The sequence below is a fragment of the Ovis aries genome, chromosome X (genome assembly GCF_016772045.2).
Source record: "Ovis aries strain OAR_USU_Benz2616 breed Rambouillet chromosome X, ARS-UI_Ramb_v3.0, whole genome shotgun sequence".
In the NCBI taxonomy this organism is placed as follows: Eukaryota; Metazoa; Chordata; class Mammalia; order Artiodactyla; family Bovidae; genus Ovis; species Ovis aries.
Window position 1 is genome coordinate 39,281,507 of NC_056080.1, and position 21,631 is coordinate 39,303,137.

The 21,631-nt window shown below is 48.3% G+C and overlaps 1 protein-coding gene and 1 long non-coding RNA gene across 2 annotated transcripts in view; both read right to left on the reverse strand.

The window, feature by feature from the left end:
* The window catches only part of LOC106991980 (uncharacterized), a 72,566-nt gene that overhangs the window by 27,027 nt on the left and 23,908 nt on the right, over positions 1–21,631 (reverse strand). The gene's annotated exons all lie outside the window — the stretch shown is intronic.
* LOC114111470 (HIG1 domain family member 1A, mitochondrial-like) lies at positions 13,166–13,583 on the reverse strand. Its single transcript, XM_042241857.2, has one exon. The coding sequence runs from the start codon at positions 13,517–13,519 to the stop codon at positions 13,250–13,252; it is 270 nt and encodes an 89-aa protein (XP_042097791.1). The 5' UTR covers positions 13,520–13,583; the 3' UTR covers positions 13,166–13,249.

A 21,631-nucleotide genomic window follows, 5' to 3' on the forward strand; every position in this document is an offset into this window, starting at 1 on the left:
AACTTGAACGTTAAAAATAATAGCTTTTGTGTTGGAGTATACACTTTCAACATTCATTTCCTACACTTTAGAATATATGAACATTAAGTCACTACAATAAGTTGAAAAACAAGATTACTGTTTTCACATCCTCTGTGAGTTGCTAATAATCTTGCTGTTACCCTGACATTATGGTCAAGAGATACTGTTTTTAGTTATTCGGAAGGAATGTACCCAACACAATGAGTTTTTCAAAAGGAAGAGAAAAGAGGGGAGACTAGGATTTTACTGAAGTGAGTGTGATATCTTCTTATACTTTTCATTATGGAGAATCTCAGAATTATTCAAAAATCAAGGAAATATTACAAGGAACTGCTGGGACCCATCACCAGCTTCAACAACCTGCAACCCAGGGTCGGTCCTACCTCACACATCCCAACCCTAGGATGCTTTGAAGCGAGCCCCAGACACCACATACTGGGTTTTGTTAATACTGTAAAGGGTTACTGTTAAGGGGTAGGATCTCTGTTGGACTTCCCAGGTAGCTCAGTGGTAAAGAATCTGCCTACCAATGCAGGAGACATTGATCCCTGGGTCAGGAAGAGCCCCTGGAGAAGGAAATGGCAACCCACTCCAGTATTATTGCATGGAGAATCCCATGGACTGAGGAGCCTGGCAGGATGTGGTCCATGGGGTTGCAAAAGAGCCAGACAGGACTTAACAGCTAAACAACAACAACAACAGGATCTCTGTCAGCAGCTTCTCTCTTTGTTTCAGTGAAACCAAGAGATGAACTTCAGCTCCTCCCATCCCCAGGAGGCCCGGGATGCAAGTCAGTTCCCAGATCTGGGCCGCCCGGACCTTTTGCTGCAGCCCGGACAGAAGGCCTATCTGCGACTTAATGAGGGGAGCAGGGATCGGGGGCTACATGCAAGGCCTTGTTCAAGTGCACCTTGGACCCCTCCCCCCACCCCATGGGAAAAACACTCCATCTGTAAGAAATGACCTTTGAAGAAAAACTCATCCGATCCCATCATTTAAGATCAGCTTAAAATTATGCATGGGGTTTTCCACAGCCATCACGAGTGAAACCAGTTTGGCCTTTGTGCTGCAGCTCTGACAGTCTGCCCCCCACACCACCCCTCCACCTTCATCTCCACCCAGTGCCTCCCTACTCATACTGAGCAAGTCCCTCCAGGAGGCACCTAGCTGGATCCCATGTGCCAGGTCCTAGCGCCTTCACAGCCACTGATCTCTTTCCGGAATATACCACTCCCCTCCCATCAGCTACACACCTTCTAGTTCTTCAAAGTTCAGCTTCTGTCACCTCCTCCAAAAAGCCTTTACTGGACTCCTCAAAAAAATAAGCCATCCCCTGGGACTTCCTTCATAGTCCAGTGGTTAAGAATCTGCCTTGTAGTGCAGGGGACGCAGGTACAACCCCTGGTCGGGGAACTAAGATCCCACGTCCCGCAGAGGAGCTAAGCCCATGAACCAAAACTAGAGAGTCCGTGCTCCACGGTGAAAGATCCACATGAAGCTATTAAGATTCCATGTGCCACAACTAAGACTCGACACAGCCAAAGAAATAAATAAAAAACAAAGCCATCCTCTGCTGATACAGCACCTCACATGCTTACCACTTTATCATTTTTTTCAACAAATATTTACCAAGCTCCCACTATGTTTCAGGTACTGTTCTACCCACTAGTGATATAAAAGTGTAAAGAAAAAATATAAACAAGTATGTGCTGTCCTGGAACTTCTATTCCAGTGGGGGAAGACAGAAAATAAACTTGTAATAATGAAGTAAAATAGCCTCAGGTGTCTGATAAGTGCTATAAGGAAGATAAAATAGAGAAACATGGTAAATACGGAACAGGGGCTTCCGATTTAGGCAGTGTGGTTAGGGAAGGATGTTCGGCTTGTGTCATGGCCTTAAAAAAATGGCCACAAGATTCTTTAACATTCCTCCCACTGAGAGGTGAGGTCTACGTCCTCTGCTTTTCGATCTGGGCATGCTTCTGACTAGTTCAACCAATACAGTGCATCAGAAGTGACACCAGGAGAATTCCAAAGCAAGGTGGCAAAAGGTCATGGAGTTCTTGGTCTCCAAGAACACCCACAGTGAAGCCATGAGCTGCCATGTGAGAAGTGTGACTAGCCTGAGGCTGCCATGCTGTGAGGAAGTGCAAGGAGTAAGAGGGGCCACGCGGAGGTACTCTGCTAAACCGTCCCAGATAAACTGAGGGTTCAAGCCTTCCCAATGCAGGTGCCCGGAGCCTCCAGGTAAGTCCAGAGCCTAGCTGCACGTCACCCCCAGACTTCATGCTTTCTCACCCATGCTGGAGCAGAAGCAAGCCAATCTGCTGTGCTCTGTCTGTACTCTTGTACTCCCAGAATCCATGAACATAATAAAACTCTTCCTTCGTGTCCTGAGGTTTTACAGTGGCTCATGAAGCAACAGTAACCAAAACATACTGAGTCTTGAATGATGAGAAAAAATGGACATGCAAAGAGCTGGGTGTGAGGAGCATAGCAAGTGCAAATGTCCTGAGGCAAGACCACGCTCAGCCTCTTGCGAAAGAGGTAGGGATGCGGTTATAGACCAAGTAAACAGTGAGGATTTTATTTTAAGTGATACAGGAAATCTTTGGAGGGTTTTGAACAGGACAACAACATGACCTGATTTATGCTTTAAAAAGATCCTTTAGAGACTTCCCTGGCGGTCTAGTGGTTAAGACTTTGCCTTCCAATGCAGGGGGTGCAGGTTCAATCCCTGGTCGAGGAGCATGACTCGCAGTCAAAAAACTAAAACATTAAACAGAAGCAATATTGTAACAAATCCAATAAAGACTTCAAAAAATGGTCCATATAAAAAATTAAATTAAAAAAAATTTTTTTTAAGATCCTTCAACCATATCTATCAAGTGTTGTCAGGATATGGAGGAGCTAGAACTTTCATCCACTGCTGATGGGGGCATACAGTCTCTAAGAAAGGAATGCTGTGTTGTTTCTTTCACAATGTCCCCAGAAAACACTGGCTGTGAGGGACAGGCTGCCTGGCATCCACAGCTCTGTCCTAGTGTTCCCGGGGCCTCTCCCACTGCCCTCAGAACCTCTGAACAGCCTCACCAGCCCATCAGTGGCACTAAGAGCTCTACCTTTTCCTGCCTTCCTGCCTCCCCGCTTCCCTCGTCTCTTTTCTCACTGGTAGCCCAGCCACCTCACAAGTCTGCCTGCCTCTACCCTCCCCCATCATCCAATTCTCCATACAGCAGCCCAAGGGATTTTTGTAAATAAATTCTAATTCAAGCAAAATGTCCATGAAGTACAGTGCACATGCCATACGTGTACAGCTTGGTGACATTTCACTAAATGAACTTATACCCGTGTCCCCAGCCTCCAGACCAAGTCAAGAAGCATGACCAACACTCAAGAAGCCTCCTGGGGACCCTTCCAGTGGCTACTCTGCACCCTCAAGGCTAACTGTTGTCCTGGCTTTCAACAGCATAAACTAGTTCTGCCTGACTTTGAACTTTATAATCACTGAAATGTACAATTTGTGTTCTTTTGTCTCCAGTTCCTTTTGCTCAACATTATGTTTCTGAAAGTTTCCATGCTGTTGCATGGGCGGCTGCTGCTGCTGCTGCTAGGTCGCTTCAGTCGTGTCCAACTCTGTGCAACCCCAGAGTTTACTCCTTTTTATTGCTGTCTACTAACCTGTTGTGTGAATTTGTTGTTCAGTCACTCAGTCATGTCCAATTCTTTGCAACCTCATGGACTGCAGAACGCCAGGCTTCCCTGTCCTTCATCATCTCCTGGAGCTTGCTCAGACTCATGTCCATTGAGTCGGTGATGCCATGTAACCATCTCATCCTCGGCCATCCCCTCCTCCTCCTCCCCTCAATCTTTCCCAGTATCAGGGTCTTTTCCAATGACCTCTTTTCCAATGGTCTTTTCCAATGGGCTCTTCGAATCAGGTGGCCAAAGTATTAGAGCTTCAGCTTCAGATCAGACTTTCCAGTGAGTATTCAGGGTTGATTTCCTTTAGGATGGACTGGTTGGATCTCCTTGCAGTCCAAGGGACTCTCAAGAGTCTTCTCCAGCACCACAGCTCGAAAGCATCAATTCTTTGGCACTCAGCCTTCTCTGTTGTCCAGCTCTCACATCTGTACATGACTACTGGAAAAACCATAACTTTGACTATACGGACCTTTGTCAACAAGGTGATGTATCTGCTTTTCAATACTCTGTCTAGGTGTGTCATAGCTTTTCTTCCAAGGAACAAACATCTTTTAATTTCATGTCTTGGGGCTTGGCAAGCCAGGCTGTCTCTGCTTCCCTCCTCCCTAGATGTGGTCGTTGTCAGGGCCTACAGCTCAGACAAGCTTCCATGCTACAGGATGCTTCTTCCTTCTGCTCAGATCAGCTAGGGTTGAGCTGGGCCTGGCCATTGAGCCAGCAAGAGAGAAGCAGGTAACCGTGCAGGTGTCAAGAAACCCCTGGGCACACAGCCACCAGCCACTTAGAGACCCCTATGCAGGTGGGTCTCTAGACCCCACTTAGCACCACCTCCCCTCCCCACCCTGGTCCAGGCCTCCTGCATTACAGAACAATTATTTCTCAAAAAACATGACTATGCCATTCCCTCTATTCTTTTTTCCATCACTTTGTGTTCAAATTTAATAATAACTTGTAGTCACTGTAGAAAATTTGGAAATCACCAAAAAAGTATAAAAAAGAAATGTAAATTACCTATAATCGGAAGCTAAGGATTTTCCACTGGTAACATAACCCTGTGTTTCCTTTCAGTATTTTTTCTATGTACACATTTTGCTGCATGTATTTCTGATAAAATCATAACCTCACCACATTTCCAGGTGTTCCCCACTCAGAGAGAGCAACAGGTGTTTCTGGTGGGGTTTTGCCTGGGCCCCTGCCCTTCGGATCTACTTAAAATGAAGGGTGTCCTCTGGGTAGGCGGGCCCTTTGAGGGCCTATGGAGGTGACCAGCTGGGCCTCAGCCCCTCCCCCACCTAGCCCGCCCCAGACCCGAGGCCTTTTGTGTGCCCCAGGCCTCCTACGAAGCCATCGGGGCCCAGTGTGCTTTTGTAACCTGATCACCTTCATCCTCGCGTCTCTGCAGCTTTCCTTAACAAGGCCAAATTTATGTGCCCCAAAGGGAACCCAAGCTGCCAGCAACCCCCTGCCTGGAACTCACCCACCACCGCCCCCAAAAGCCACAGGGCATTTACAAAAGGGGTCGGGTGAGCTTTGATAAAACTGAAGCAGCCCCGGGTGTCAGGTCGGAAACTCCACCTCTCTAAGTTCTGGGGACACAAGACAGGGAGTCATAAACAGGAAGCATTTCCACCGCGCCTACTGGATGGCAGGCGGGGCTGCTGGATGAGTTGAGTCTGAAAACTAAAAGAGGCGCTGGGTGAGTGCTCAGGGCCACCTCACCTTAGCGCTGTCACTCTGCAGGGTGCTGGGTGTGGCTGCTAAGTTGCTACTTGGACTTGGCAGTTGGGTGAAGTCCAGAGCAGTTATGATGCTCAGCTCAGTAGAGAACGGACAGGCAGACACCCCACCCCGACCTCACCCCCAACCCAGGGAGGTAAGAGGGCAGTGCAGGTATCCAGATATGTTGAGAAGGGGAGTAGGCCCAGCTCCCAAAGCCCCGACTCTTCCATGGCAGGAACCTGGCCCCTGGCCTAGAGCTGGGGGAAAGGTGAGAAGCTCCATGCCCATGCCCAGGAAAGCTGTTCCTCACTCCAGTCTCTGGACAGCACCTTCCTGGAGCAACAGAACACAGGAAAATTGAATTTCCCAGCACAGCCATGCAGTTCTAGAACTACGTTTCTCAGAAAGTGATGCTTCCAGGAGGATTCTGCTCATCCCCAGCAAGGGTTAGACAAATGACTGGTGGGGAGAGGAGGGGAAGGTGAAGCACAGGGGTATCATGGGAATAGCTGGGAGGTACCCCATCTGATCACAACTTCACCCACAGAGCGTGGTTCCGAGGGAGCCGCCTCTAGTCACCTCTTCTGCCGCTTCTGGTCAAATCCCATCCACTGAGCTCCACCCAGATTTGCTATCAGATTCTGAAGCCGGAGTCCAGAATCAGGGTATCAGAACCGCACAAGATGTTAAGCCTTGCTACTCAAGCATTTCCCAAAGTATATGTTGTGGAAGCCAGTGGGATAGGCAAAGGAGTTCCTTGGTTAGGTGACTTTGGGAAACACTGTGTGGTAGAGGTGACCCCAACTCTTGACCCCTCCTGAAACCCACGCCCTTGCCCATGGAGTTTCAGTGTCTTCCCACGGCAGGTAGGTGACCTGCTCACCCCTTAGCCAGTGGACTGATACATGCTTGGAGACCTGAGGGAAGCAGAGGTTTGCAGTGAACTGGGACTTTGCTCTCTTGAGCCTCTGCCACCATCACAAGAACACGCCCAGGAAGGCTGTTGGAGGGTGGGATACAGGTGGGACAGAGCAGACCTGCTGTAAGCATCCCAACCAGAATCAACTCAGGTGGCCCTCTAAGCAGCCACCACCAGGGTGCCCAGCCAATCTCCGGAAGATTTGAGACACTTGAGCAAGAAATATGTATCATTGTAGGCCATTGAGGTTTTCTAGCACTGTCAAAGCAAAAGAAAACTGATACAACCCTGCGTGCTAGAATTTTCCAGAGTCACAGGGTACTCTAGCATATTCAAGGCCCTGAGAAGTTCTGTAGTAGAGAAACCTGTTTAACTTTGCTGAACCCAACATTTCCCAAACACACGTGCTCATGGAACCCTTGTCTCCCAGGTAACATTTTAAAGTCATATTCAGAGGAATACCCATCAGTAATGAATGCTCACCGTTCATTTTCTAGACGAGGAAACCAGACCCAGAAAGGGGGCTCTCCTGGCTTCTGGGTCAGCATTGCTTCCCCTCATGACATTCCCATTTCCTCTAGGCAATGGTGGTCTCTCCCTTTACTGAACTGAGGTCTGAACCACACAACTTCACATCTGACTATTTGCTGTATGTTGTTTTCTTTCTTTTATAGTTGTTTTACAATCTTGTGTTCATTTCTGCTGTACAGCAAAGTGATTCAGTTATACATACATGATATATATAAATCTATTCTTTTTCAGTTCTTTTCCATTATAGTTTCTTCAATTCAGTTCAGTTCAGTCGCTCAGTCGTGTCCGACTCTTTGCGACCCCATGAATCGCAGCACGCCAGGCCTCCCTGTCCATCACCAACTCCCGGAGTTCACTCAGACTCACGTCCATCGAGTCCGTGATGCCATCCAGCCATCTCATCCTCTGTCATCCCCTTCTCCTCCTGCCCCCAATCCCTCCCAGCATCAGAGTCTTTTCCAATGAGTCAACTCTTCATATGAGGTGGCCAAAGTACTGGAGTTTCAGCTTTAGCATCATTCCTTCCAAAGAAATCCCAGGGCTGATCTCCCTCAGAATGGACTGGTTGGATCTCCTTGCAGTCCAAGGGACTCTCAAGAGTCTTCTCCAACACCACAGTTCAAAAGCATCAATTCTTCGGCGCTCAGCTTTCTTCACAGTCCTACCAGGTATTAAATGCAGTTCTCTGTGCCATACAGTAGGACTTTGTTGTATATCTATTTTATTATAGTATGTTGTATTTGTTAATCCCAAACTGTTAATTTATCCCTCCTCTCCCTTCCCTTCTGGTAACCATAAGTTTGTTTTCTATGTCTGTAGGTCTGTTTCTATTTTATAAATAAGTCCATTTATATTATATTTTTTAAGATTCCACATATAAGTGATATGATATCTTTGTCTGGCTTACTTCACTTAGTATGATAATCTCTAAGTCCAGTATGTTGCTTTCTAATTAAAAAAAAGAAATTTTCTTGAGCAACTACTACATGCAAGATGCTAAGCACCAAGGACCTCCAGAAAAGACAGTCCTTAGCTTCTAGCAGCTCACAGTGCAGTGGAGGAAGAAGGCAAAGAAAAAGCCTGTGAAGGGACACATTGGGTGCCATGGGGCAGGCAGGCTGCAGAGGTGACATATATATCAAGGAAAGCTTCATGGAGGAGGTAACATCTGAACTGAGTCTTGAAGAATGAGTAGGAGTTACCTGCATAAGAAAGATAAGATTGGGTGGGATGGTGGGAGAGGCATGGGGGAGGAACTGGAGGATCTGAGAGTGGAAGCCTAAGTGAGTCAGGGGTCAGCTAATTGCAACAGAAAGGGATTCCTTGTAGAGTATCCTCTCCAGCGATCCCCTCCAGCTAGTTGCAACAGAAAGGGATTCCTTGTAGGATATTAAGAGGCTAACAAGCCTATGTGGAGGACTGAAGAGACCCACTCTGTGCTGAACTTTCAGGAAAGTCCCCCAAAGTCACACCACAGAACTGAGCTGTCATGATCAGGGAGCCATTACATAATCAGAACCCATCACTGCCAGGTTGAGAACCATGTGGCCTCAGCTGTGATTCACATCAACAAAAGGCATGCCTCTCTCCCTCTTTCACTGAGATCCAAAGTCAGGTTTCACACAAGAATGTTTGATTGGCTGAACCTCATCATACCTCAAACCCTAGCTGCAAGAGAGTCTGGAAATGCCCTATTTAGCTCTCTAACAGAGGTTGACATGGATGCCAAACATCAATTCACCTCATTTTTCTCAAAAGAGCACTTAAGGAAAGCCAGTTTGGCATGTATTTAAGGCTGATCTTTCCAGAAAATATTCTCAGCTCTTACAGCTCCTTTTTACTGTCTCCCTCATGACGCCTGCCCCCACTTCTGGGCATGCCATAGATGCTCGTTAAAGACCTCCAAAAAGCCTAAGCTGATTAACCAGCCTCCTCACTGCTTGATCTCTGGGGTGGGCAGGTATCAAGATGAATAAAGGCAACCTTTTTTTTTTTCCAGTCTTGCCTGGAATAAATTGCTACTTTCTTGAACACATAGAAGGATGTATTATTATGAAGGGGTTCTGTATTATTACTGAGAACAGTTGTTCAGAAGCCAGAAGCCTAGAGCTGACGAGGTTATATTCTCTGAGGAGAAATTCCAGAAACCATTACTCATTAATTTTTTTGCTTGGGAAAAGAAACTTTGCTTTCTCCTGCATGGCTTGACATCCAAGGAGGAACTTGACCCTCCACATTTGCACTCATTTGTGAGTCAGTGACTGAGCAGGCAGTAACCTCCATTCAGATGCCAAAGCCAGCAGGTGGTCACTGGATGAGGCCTAGTCATAGCACTCCACAGAGGTGCACTCTGGGAATGAAGGTTTGGCTTGGGAATGCCAAACAAACATGTTTCCAGGAAATTCCCAATTGCCCAGCCCTCCTTGGCAGGGCAGGGACTGATCCAGTGGCACAGTGCTTTTGTCACTGTCCGACCAAACCCCTCACGCTCTGCCCTGAAGATGGGGAAACCAGGGCCTCTGGAATCCAACATCTGTCCAGGCCCACAGGAGGCGTGGGAGGCCTAATTAATTTATGTCTGTGGAGCACCTGTACAGCCTCAAATGAGAGGTGTAAGGCGACCACAAGCCCAATTAATTACCACCATTGATGGAGGCTTCGGGCCCCACCTCCTCTTTCACTTCAGCTGCCTGGCCCTGTCTCACAGCAAAGGCAGGCAGGTGCTGACTGAGAAGGAGAAAGTCAGCAGGTAAGCCAGAGATCCTGGCTAGGGTCTTAGCTCCCCACGGCAAGTTGCCATGAACAATTAGTCACTGGAGGTTTCCTGGATTTCACCATTTTCCTCAGAGAAAATGACTCTAGTATGAGTCTTCCTCAGATTATAAACCTTTTCTCTCAGAATGAGGTACTAGTGCCAAGCTGAGACACCTTCCTCAGATTTTGGCCTCTGCTTTAAAGTGGGCCTGGATCCCCCAAGAATATATACAAAGCCCTGCCTCTCCAAGGGCCATATTTAAACTCGCCACCATCAAGCACAGGGCAGGGAGGAAAAGGAGAAAATGTACATACAGAAGTATGTGGTTTTATGAAAGCAAAGTGAATGCCCAGTCATTCATAAATGGAGTGTGCCAAATGGGGGCTATTTCACATTTGATTCCTTGTACATTTTATGGCAGAAGAGCTCACTGGGTATTTCATTTTCCAGTTCCAGGCACGGGCTCCCTGATGGAAATTCCAGACTGCCGGGGTGTCCATACCTTTGTCCACAGGTCACCAGAGCTCAGCCAGTCAGGAGGGTAGCAGAGCTGAGAAAAGCATGCGGGCGTGAAGCTAGGGTGGCCAGGCAAGGTTACACAGCCTGTGTCTGCAAGATCAGGGTCTACGTGGCTCGGGTTTGCATAGCACAGGTCTACAAGGCCAGATTCTTGCCGTATCAAGATCTGCATCATCAGAGGCTGCATGGCCCAGATCTGCTTGGCACCCATGTTGCCACCCCTTTAATCAAACTGAGACCTCCTGACCCAGAAGAGAGACACTGCTCAGCTTCTAACAAAGCCTGCAGAAGGCAGGAATGGGGGCCACGCTGGGGAGCTGAGGGGTTAGATCTGAGCGCTCCCCTGGGGTCACAGGTCCTTCCGGGACCTCTGAGCAGGGAGACAGTTTCCTCCTCCTGCCCCAGGGGGCCCATGGTCCATTCCATCATCTCAGGGATCCACCTCCTGCTTTTCCTTTCGCCACCAGCTGCTTCCCTGTCACTGGGGACAGGAGGGAAGACAAGGAGCGGAGCTGTGCTCAGCAGCCCAGGCAGGCGATCCCTGCCTCTGTGGGTGACAATGCGGGGTTGTTTACCTTACCTCTCCTGACCTCGGAGAGCAGGGGGCTCCAGCCACATTGCTGTGGCAGGGGAAGGGCCCGGGCCAGCTGGCCTCGCAGGCTGGGGAGAGACACACTCAGAACACCACTGCGAAAAGAACTGTCAGCCTTCATTATTAATATCCAGTGTTAATATTTAATGTCAGAAAACTGCAGCTCCCTTCTCTGTACCATCACCAGACTCACACGGGTCATGCTAACCGGAACTCTTCCATCTCAGCACCCCTCTAGCTACGTGTCAAGACCCACAGAGAGGTTTGGGTTTGCTTAAAATACCGGGTGCCAAATGAATCCTAAAAAAAGAAAATGAAAACTAAATAAGACTCAGAAAGGATGTTATTGCTTTTGAAATCAATCCTGTTCCTTAAACATCTCTCATACTCCATGTTTTGATGCCAGAAAGTTTAGAAACAGGGTAAGGCAGAAGTGTAACCTTTAAGATAGGGAAGATTGGAGGAACTTCCTGGTGGTCCAGTGGTTAGGACCCCTTGCTTTCACTGCTGGGGGGCCCAGGTTCGATCCCTGATCAGAGAATTAAAGATCCCACAAGCTGAGCTCTGCTGCGGGGTGGGGGGATGGGGGGGAAGGGAAGATAAGAGCTCTGCAGAGTATTTTGTGCATTGTTGAGAGTCCAGATGTATTTCTTAATCAGCAGCAGCAATGCAGTATGGATACAACCAAAAAAATCTGAATGATCTGATGGACACCGCAAGATGAACGCAAGATGTTGAATGAATAGAATTATTTACCGCTTAAGCAATCAACTAACTCTTACCTATCAGAACCAGCTCATTTCTCAACCTGGAACACTCTGTTAGCTTTTGGGGTAGGACAGTCCTTCATTCCACCGAGCTGTCCCACACACTGTCCCTACCCATTCACCCCATGCAGTTGTGACCCATTTCCAAACACCCTCCCACCAGCGTGGTGGGTGGCACAGTCCTAGGACTGGGAACCCCCAACCCAGGTATACTGGGCCACCGATGTGGAACAGGCACAGAAGTGTAAAGGCAAACTCAGAAATGACCCAGGCAGGGACTTCTTTGGTGGTCCAGTGGCTAAGACTCTGAACTCCCAATTCAGGAGCCTGGGTTTGATCCCTGGTCAGGGAATTAGATCCCACATGCCACAACTAAGAGTTCTAATGCCGAAACTAAAAAAAAAAGATCCCGCATGCCCCAACAAAGATGAAAGATCCTGCATGTGGCAACTAAGAGCCCGCACATCCAAATAAATAAAAAATATGTTTTAAAAAAGAGAGATGACCTGGGCACCAGGCCAAGCCAGCGGAGCCAGGCCATGCTCTTGCTAAGGCATTCGGGAAGGCAACAGAGTCTGGGACTGGCCTCCACAAAGTGACCCAAAGGGATAGCCTGCCCCCACACCCACGCTGCTCATGCCCCACCCCCACCGCTGGGCACAGGGCTCCACCCTTCTCCACTGGGAGTGGGCTACCACCTCCATCTGCAGGTGGGAGTGGTCATGGCTTGTAAAGCTTTCATCTTTTCGACATCAAAGAAGGACCTCGCGAAAAGGCCCTGGGCACAGTTTTCCAGGATCCAGGAACCCAGATGACTCACCTGTGTTGGCACCAGCCCGGGGTCCCAGCTTGTCTTCCTTGACCTGAGCCACACCTACCCAGGCCTGAAGCCTCAGCTCACCACCAGCCTTCCTAAAGGACCAGTTAGTTACCAGAGCTGAGTCCCTGCTTGGTTGGGAAAGCCACTTACAGGAATATAAATAGAAGATGATTTCATTTCCAGGGAATCTTCTCCCTATAAAGTTTTTTATAATATTTTATTGAGAAATAATTTATATCCAGTAAAATGCAGAAAACTTAAGTGTACAACCTGATGAATTTTTACATATGTATGCACTCATGTGCCTTATAAAATTTTAAGGAGGCATAGAAAAGAAATTTTAATTAAAATACACACACACAGTAGCTGGAATAGCTAAAACTAAAAAGAGTGATAACAGCAAAAGTTGGCAAGGAGGTAGAGAGATGGGAATTCCCATACATCTCAGATAGGAGTAGAAAGTGGTATAACCACTTGGGAAAATGACTTGGCAGTTTCTTATAAAAATTAAACAGATGCCTGCCCCATGACCTAGTCTGAGTACTTACCCAAGAGAAATGAAAATATATGTACATGAAAGTTCACTGCAGCTTTATTTGTCATAGCCCCAAACTGAAACAACCCAAATATTCACCACCAACTGTATGGATCAACAAATTGTGGTGTAGCCACACAGTAGAATACCAGTCATCAATAAAAGGAATGAACCCCTGATACACACAGCATGGATGAATCTCAAAATAATCAAGCTGAAAGAAGCCAGAGAGTACTTATTGCATGATTCCAATTAGTTTTTTTTTTTGTCTGACCCAATTTATTTTCAGCATAAACATATAACCTCAGTGTGAGATGTCTAACTAAAGCAAGCACCAGCAACAAGACCAAGACAGCATCTCTTCTTCTAAAGTTTAGGTTTTGCCCAGAATCCTTGATACAGACCAAGAGTCATTGCTCCCACAACCAAGCCTTGGGCTGCCACACGCTTGTGGATCAGGTGAACAGACATTTCAGTATTTCCCCTGCTCTTCAATCTACATAATCCATATGCAACAATTGCTGCAAAACCTGCCATTCCAATGGGGACAAATGGTGCCTCTCTAGCTTTTCGGATAAGTTTAGATCCCTGATCTTCATCATATGAAGAAAGAGAAATATCTGTGTCGCTTGACATAGTGATTGAAGAATCTTCCTTCCTGAGGCGGAAGAGAGTCACCCAAGGTGGAAGAGAGCACCGGCCCGGGACAGTCCATTTATATTAAACGGTAGAAAATGCAAACCATTCTACAATGACAGGAAGCAGATCAGTGGTTGCCTGTGGATGGGGTCCAGGGACAGGCAGGCAGGAGCAATGGCAAGAGAGGGCATGAGGAAACATTGGGGAGCAATGCATGTATTCACGATCTTGATTATGGTGACGGTTGCACGGGTGGATGCATATGTCAAAACGTATCAAATTGCATAATTTAAATAAGTGCCGTTTATTGTATGTCAATTATACCTCGATAAAGCTGTATTTTTTAAGATGTGTGTTTTGCTGCATGAAAATCATACTTCAATTTTTCTTTTTAATGCTGAATTCACCACCACTCCCTCCTCAAAAAAAAAAAAAAAAAAACAAGCAAAAAATACATACAACAAATACGGGTTCTTGGGATTCCACATATCCTCTCGTCTTTGGGATCAAGCAAGAGAAATTCTACTTTAAGCTCAAGGCAGTGTAACAGAAGCGGGGCCACCACACCACGGCAGAGGCACGAAGGCAAATCGACGTGTCTGAGCCCAGACCTGTCTTCCCGAGACGTGGCTCCGACTCCTGCTTGTATTGTTAAGCTGAAGGGCACGTTATAACCAGACAATTATTCTCGGGGTTAGCCTAGTATAATGCGTTCATTTCCACCTTGTCCCCTCTCGGCTACTTCCTTCTTGGGTGAGTATTCACGGCTGGGGCACGGCAGGAACTCCACACCAGCAACCAAAATCCTGTACCGTGACAACTTCATCTCTTAATTACAGTAAACATTTACATAATGCTCGGGCCCAGCCAGTGCAGAAAGATTCGTTAATGCAGAAACATGCCCTTTAACCATCCCGTTTTATTACACAAACCCCCTGGGGACCCGAGCAGCCCAAGATTTGCAAAAGATGATGAGAAATTGGCTGAGATATTAAGCCCCTTTCCAGGTGCAATTAAAAGCAGGCTGGAGAAGCTCCCGCTTTCACAGATATGGATTTTTTTTTTCATCCTGAATCCACACAGTAAGGATTCCAGGTGCCTAGTTGCCGTCAGAATTCTAACATTCGCTGGAGATGGGGTTTTGTTTTTATTCTCATTTTCCCACTCTCCATTTCTGAATTGACAACCCTGCAGGTTTTGCCGGGAGGTCTAATATTTCCATGGATGCCCAAGCACAGGGCCAGTTGGAAATAAACCCAGCAGCAAAGACCGCCATGAAAATTATGAACATTCCTCTTGCTTCCAGCCTTTGATGCTTTAAAACAGACCCTCTCGGGAGAGAGCAACTTTAATCACATTTTCTCGAGTAAAACCCAGCTGGCCTGGGGAGGGACAGCCCAGGCCCGGCTCCAAGCTGGAGAGGAGGTGCTGGAGTGCCATGGTGGACTCCCCACTTTCAGGAGGATTTGGACCAGGGGACACCGAAGGTCACTACAGGAGGAGGAGAAGAGAGTGTGGGCTTTGGGAAAAGTCAAACCTGAGCTTCCTCCAACTTCCCACACCTCCTCTCCACTCCCAACCTCTTCCCCCTGTGTGATCTTGGAAAAGTGCCCCCTCCTCTGTGCCCCAGTTTCACCATCTTTAACGCAGGGATAACTCTCTCTACTCTGCAGGCATGTCGAGGGGCTTTGGTGACATAGCCCCGTACAGAGAGTCTCCTGCCAGGGCCAGCAAGTCAGAGCCACACACGCCACACCCAGTGGCTTCTCAAAAGTACATTATCATTTTCTTACTATCACCAGTTTTACGGCATCTTCTCAAAGCTCAGGCAGCCAGAAAGATCCTTCATGCCACCCTTCCAGCTATGAAACGATGCTTTAGGGCTCTCACAACCTTCTTCTCCCCTTGTGGTTGGAAAGGATGAGTTTTAGAACAAATCAGCTTGGGAAAGCCACCTCCAGTGTTGGCACCCAGACTGGCAGGAAAGGTACCTGGCTCCAGGCTGAGGGCGGAAGCAGCAGCACTGAGCAGTCCCGGGGTGGGCGTGGCTCCCTGGTGGGAGAGCAACCAGATGGAAGCGGGTTGGGGAGGCCAGAAGATAAGGCTGAAGATAAGGCCAGCCAGGAACCCAGAGGGAAGTTCAAGGTCTGAGAAAAGCAAGATCCAAGGCCAATCCTAGGGAGAGGCAGGTGCCCTGGCACAGGCTCTGCCTCACCCACAGACACATTCGATAGCAAATACCATATCCGATGACAACTCTCAGTTATTTATTTCACAGACGTTAATAAAGCATTTTGGTTGTGCTGGGCACTGTTTCAGCACTTTACAATCATGACTTCATCTCACCCTCATAACGACCCCATGAGACAGAACTATAATGATCCCCATTTTACAGGTGAGGGAATTGAGGCTCAGAGAGGTTCGTTAACTCGTCTAAGGTCACACAGTAAGAAGGTGGCAGAATCAGAATTCGAATACAGGGAGTAGGGCTACAGAGCCCACACTCTGACCCATCGAAGATAATACTTGCCAGGGGATTCACGGAAGGAAGGGGCTCAGTCGGAAGGATCTTAAGGGGTAGGTGGGGGGAAGTAGGGAGAGAGGCAAAGGGCTTTGCAAGTAGGGGCAAGGATGGATATAAAGACGGGGCAGAAATGAGTGCCACATGGCTGGTCAGGAAGGACAGAGAGAAAAGAGTTTGTGAGAATCTTAAAAGGAATACAGGTAGATAGACGTAGATAGATAACTGAATCACTTGGCTGCACGCCTGAAACTAACAATATTGTTATGACCCCCAGGGAAACTAGTCTTAGCATGAGGCTGATGTGGGGTTTGCAGTCGGGGTGACAGGGCTACATGTGACAAAGGACAGGGATCCAGAATGGCCACCCTAGGAGAATGCAGGGCTGTGGGAGTGGGAGGAACACCGAGACGGGCTGTACACGAGAAAGGGCAGAGACAATCTCCTCCTTAGCAGCCTGGAGGCTAAGGATGGTGTATGTGTTGGGGGAGGGGTGGAGGTACCCTGTCCTTGTCCTGTCTCTGGGAAATACCTGCAGGGAACAGCCAGTATGAGGCAAGGGAACCAGGCGTCAGTATGTGGACAGTTGAGGGCAAAAGCACTATCCAGAGGACCTGGAAAAGTGGCTTCTGAGAACCAGACTGAGGGACTTCCCCGGCAGTCCATTGGTTAGGACTCCAGGCTTTTACTGCTGAGGGCCCAGGTTCGATCCCTGGTCGGGGATCCCAAAAACTGCATAATGTGGCCAAAAAAAGAGACCAGATTGTATTTTAAATGGTGTTCAGTTTACCAGAAGGAAGATAGAAGATGGTTTGGGTGGCTCCATTGCAGATAGATTTTAAGACAAGTATCCCAGAGCCAGAACCCCCTGTGCATTTCTGTTACCTACCACCAGGCAAGGCACCATCCCCATATTCGGTAGCTTAAAATAAATGCTTGCGTGGGTGCTCAGTAGCTCACTCATGTGTGACTCTTTGCAACCCCATGGACATAGCCCCCCTCTGTCCATGAAATTCTCCAGACAAGAATACTGGAGTGGGTTGCCATTTCCTACCCCCAGGGATCTTTCCAACCCGGGGATCAAATCCGCATCTGTTGAGTCTCCTGCAGTGGCAGGTGGATTCTTTACCAGGGTGCCACCTTAAAATAAGCAACAAACATTTATTTGCTCACAATTCTGTAATCTGAGGATCAGCTGAAGTAGCTCAACTGAGGCTGGAAGAGCCATTTCCTAAAGAGCTGACAAGCTGATGCAGGCTGCAGTCTCACAGAAATTTGCTCTCTCACAGCTCTGAAGACCTCAAGTCCAAAATCAATGTGTCGTCGGAGTTGGTTCCTCCTTGGAGGCTCACAGGGCAAGCCTGCTCTAGGCTTCTGCGCGGTGTTCTTTGTTGTGCGTCGTCCCCTGATCTCTGCCCCTGCTATAACATGTCGTGTCTGTGTGTGGTCTGTGTCTTCACTCCCTCTTCTTCAAAGGACACTTGTCGTTGGATTTGGGGCCCACCCTCATCCAGTATGGCCTTAACTTGATTAATCTGCAACCACTCTGCTTCCAAAGAAGGTCAATAATTCATAAGTGCTGGGGGTTGGGACTTCAACAGATCTTTCCTGGGAAGGAGGGAGGTGAAGTGAAATGCAAAGGAGGCTTTTCAGGTGACTCGGTGGGAAAGAATCCGCCTGCGATGCAGAAGACTTGGGTTCAATCCCTGGGTCAGGAAGATCCCCTAGAGGAGGGCATGGCAACCCACTCCAGTATTCTTGCCTGAAGAATTCCACGGACAGAGGCTACAGTCCCTGGGGGTCGCAAAGAGTCGGACACGACTTCAACAGATCTTTGCTGGGCGGGGGGTGGGGGAGTGGGGTGGAGGTAACCATTCAATCTGTACCATTCAATATTTCTTGGCAGGAGGAATGACAAGGACTTCACAGCCATCTTTAACCAGCCCCCTCCCCAGCAATCTGAGTGATGACAACAGGAAGGAAAATGAGGCAGTGAGCTGGAAGGGAACGAAGTCATAACGTTTATGTTATCACAGCAGCTGTTCCTGTGGGCAATGGGGAAGGGATACAATCCCACTGAGGACCTCAGGGGACAGCGTAGGAGAAACCTCAAAGTTTCCCCAACTGAGGGATGGGTGGTGGAGTATTAAACAGCTGATCCCCTGCATCGGTGCCCCGAGTGTGCTGCCTGAAAAACTCCCTCAGGGACTTTCCTGGCGGTCCAGTGGTTATGACTCTGCGTACACTTCCACTGCAGGGAGCTTGCGTTCCCTTCCAGCAGCCACTGTTGGTGCCCCAACCAGCTGCCTGCAGCCTCGCCTCGAAGCTCTGAAGACTGCAGAGTCAGTGCCACAGAACACACCAAGGCAACCCAGCGAGAGGAGCCAAGCTGCCCCATAGCAAAATTCTAACTCCCCAGGCTTAGCTGCAAGTAAAGGGCTGTGAGGGGCGTGGACTACATAGGTGAACCCCAGGGGCCACCCCTCATCATTGAAAACAGACCACAGTGAGCCAGTGGGGCACAACACGAAGACATAACATGGGCTCCCCATGGAGGGGCCGATGGAGGTCGGGTTGGGGACACATCTATTCCGGCCCTGGGGCAGACAAGGAGTCCAGACTATGGCCTCAGCCAGGAAAGAGGGCAGGCCTGAGGCTCCAGGCTGAGTCTCGGGGGAGCAGCCTCGGGGCCTTGGAAGCACACCACAAGCATGCCCACTGCTGAGCCAAGGGGTAGCACATTTCCCATCTAAGCATGGCAGGGCCTTAACCTTCACCCAAGCAGCTTTTCCTGCCCCAAAAGGCAGCTCTTCTGTCCAAGCCTCGGAAAGGGAGCAGGCAGGATGCTCTGCCTGCTCTGCTTTGCACCTTCCCTACCAGGCGCCGGTGGCCTGCGAAGCCGCCTGCAGAAAGCACAGCCATGCGTTTCTCATGAATGATTTTCAATGATTCTCGCTCTGTCCGTGGGGGGACATCACGTATTGAAAATCCAGCAAAAGCGTAGCCAGCTGAGGGCTGCTCCAGACAGCTGCTTAAAAAGTGGACCGCCTGGCCACTGGCCTTCAAATTGCAAGGGGTCCTGGGAAAGAAACAGGCTCCCCAGGGGACTTCCCCAGAGATCCAGTGGCTAAGATTCCACACTCCCAGTGCAGGGGTCTCGGTTCGATCCCTGGTCTGGGAAATAGATCCCACATGCCACAACAAAGATCAAAGATCCTCCCTCAGTGCCTGCCGCAACTAAGACCCAGCACAGTCAAATAAATAAATATTTTTTACAAAGAAACAGGTTTTCCAGGCCAAGGCCTGCACAAGCCCAAGGTCATACCCTCTGCAAGTCAGTCCCCTGTGCACCCACTTGGGGCCTCACCCTCGTGGCCCCACTTAATCCTCCCAACCTGTCATTCACTCGCTTGTTCGTTCATTATGCAACTCATAATCACTAAGCACTTGCCGTATGTCACTCGCTGTTCTAGGCTCTGGGAAACTGTTGTGAACAAAACAGATTTTTTAAAAATCCCTGTAGTCATGGAGCTTACATTCTTGTGGGGGAGAAAGGTAGAAAACAAATAAGCAAAACATGCAGTGTGTTTTATGGTGGGAAGTAGGAAGGAGAAAAATTGAGCAGGGAAGGGAATGGGGAACCCAGGGGCAGCGAGGGGTAGAGGGGGGGAAGGTTGCAGGTTTTAAAAGAGTCTGTGCTGAGAAGTAGTGGACATTCCAATAAAGACCTTGGGGAGAGGTGGGAGGGAGTACTGTGGACAATAAAGATGAACAGACCTGGCAACAACTGATACAAAGGCCCTAAGGTGCATTCTAGGACCTGCAAGGAGGCCAGAGTGGCTGGAGTGGAGAAGGGGAAAGCAACAGGCCAGGAACTCAGAGAAGTGAGGTGGGTGGTTCCCTTGGCTTTCACTCTGGTGCCGTAAGAAGGCTCTGGAGGATTCTGTGTGGAAAGGGACAAGATGGGACTCGGGTTTTAGGAGACCCCTTCTTGGTTGCTGTTTTCAGAGCAGACGGTAGGGGTATGAGGGCAAAAGGCGAGGGGAACATCAATGAAAAGACGATACAGCGCTTCTCTGTGTATAGATCATGAGGACCACAAATGTTGTAGTGAATGCTATTTCAGTAGGAATTGAGTTCAACCTCACCATCAACATTCTGCAAAACCCACATTCGTTCTGCCTGCTTCAAAGATAAAGAAACAGACAAGTCACTTGTTCAAGTTACCCAGTTGGTAAGCTCTTTCACCAAGAAACATCTGATACAGATCTCCCATGAGGCCTAGCCACGTTAAAACTCACATTATCTACCTCCCTCTTTCTGCTGCTCCCTTCTTCCTTTGGGTAAAACGAAAATGGAGAAAAAAAGTCCTATTTCATCTACTGGTCTTTGGGTTGACGTCTGATCCTTTCTGGGACTTCTCAAGCTTCTGGTCTTTCCCTTGGGAAGCAAAGCGGCATTAGTCTGGGTCAAGGAGTCTGGGTCGAGGAATCAGATGGGCTGGGCTGAGCTGGGGCTCTGACACCCACCCATGGGCAGGGCAGTTTCCAGAAGCATAAATCCAGGTTTTACCTCCTCCTGGGGTAGGTTTCTCTCCCCTCTATGGCCCAGACACTAGCCAGGCTTTGACATCCCCAGCCTTTGGGCTTTTGTGGGCAGGGCCACGGCTGAAGTTGCCAGGCACCCAGGGGCCAACCCCCTCTTAGGCTTTTGTTTTCAACTGAAGCCAAAGCTGTGGAAGGATTATATGGGATCAGCCGTTCCCAGAGCCTGTTTTATATACCACTGGAGGTACACAGACCCGTGTTTCTTAATAATTATGGTTACGTATTTTGATGTGCTAGGAAAAAGAAAACCAGCACAGCCAGCCCATGACTTCATGAATATTATTGCTCAGGAGAAGGCTAAAACATTTAGGGTGTCTTTAAAAAAAAAAAAAAAGATGATTTAAGTTTAAAATATTATGTTAATAATAACATAAGTAAGTGTTAGTTGCTCAGTCATGCCCGACTCTTTGCGACCCCATGGACTGCAGCCCACCAGGCTCCTCTGTCTATGAGATTTTCCAGGCAAGGATACTGGAGTGGGTTGCCATTTCCTTCTCCAGGGGATCTTCCCGACCCAGGGATCGAACCCAGGTCTCCTGCACTGCAGGCAGATTCTTTACCAACTGAGCTATAAGGGAATCCCAATAATAACATAAGTAGTACAAAATACTGCAAATATCATGAAAGAGATACAGAATAATGCTGTGGTAGGTTGTTTCAGATGGGGAAGAGATGAAGAGAAGGGCTTTTCCCCCATCCCGGCCATCTGAAAGGATTTTTGTTAAATATCCTCTTAATATAATGGATGGAACAGGCATGCTACAGAGCATTAGAAAATACAGACCACAAAAAAATGTTAAAATAGAAATCTCACACTCTCACCTTCCAGATATCACCACCATTAACACCTAAGTGCACATCTGTCTTGGTTTTCTACTGCTATGCAGCAAATTACCACAAACTTAGCAGCTTAAAACACCATCCATTTATTACCCATCACTTCTGCATCTCAGAAGTCCAGGTAGACTTGGTTCTCTGCTC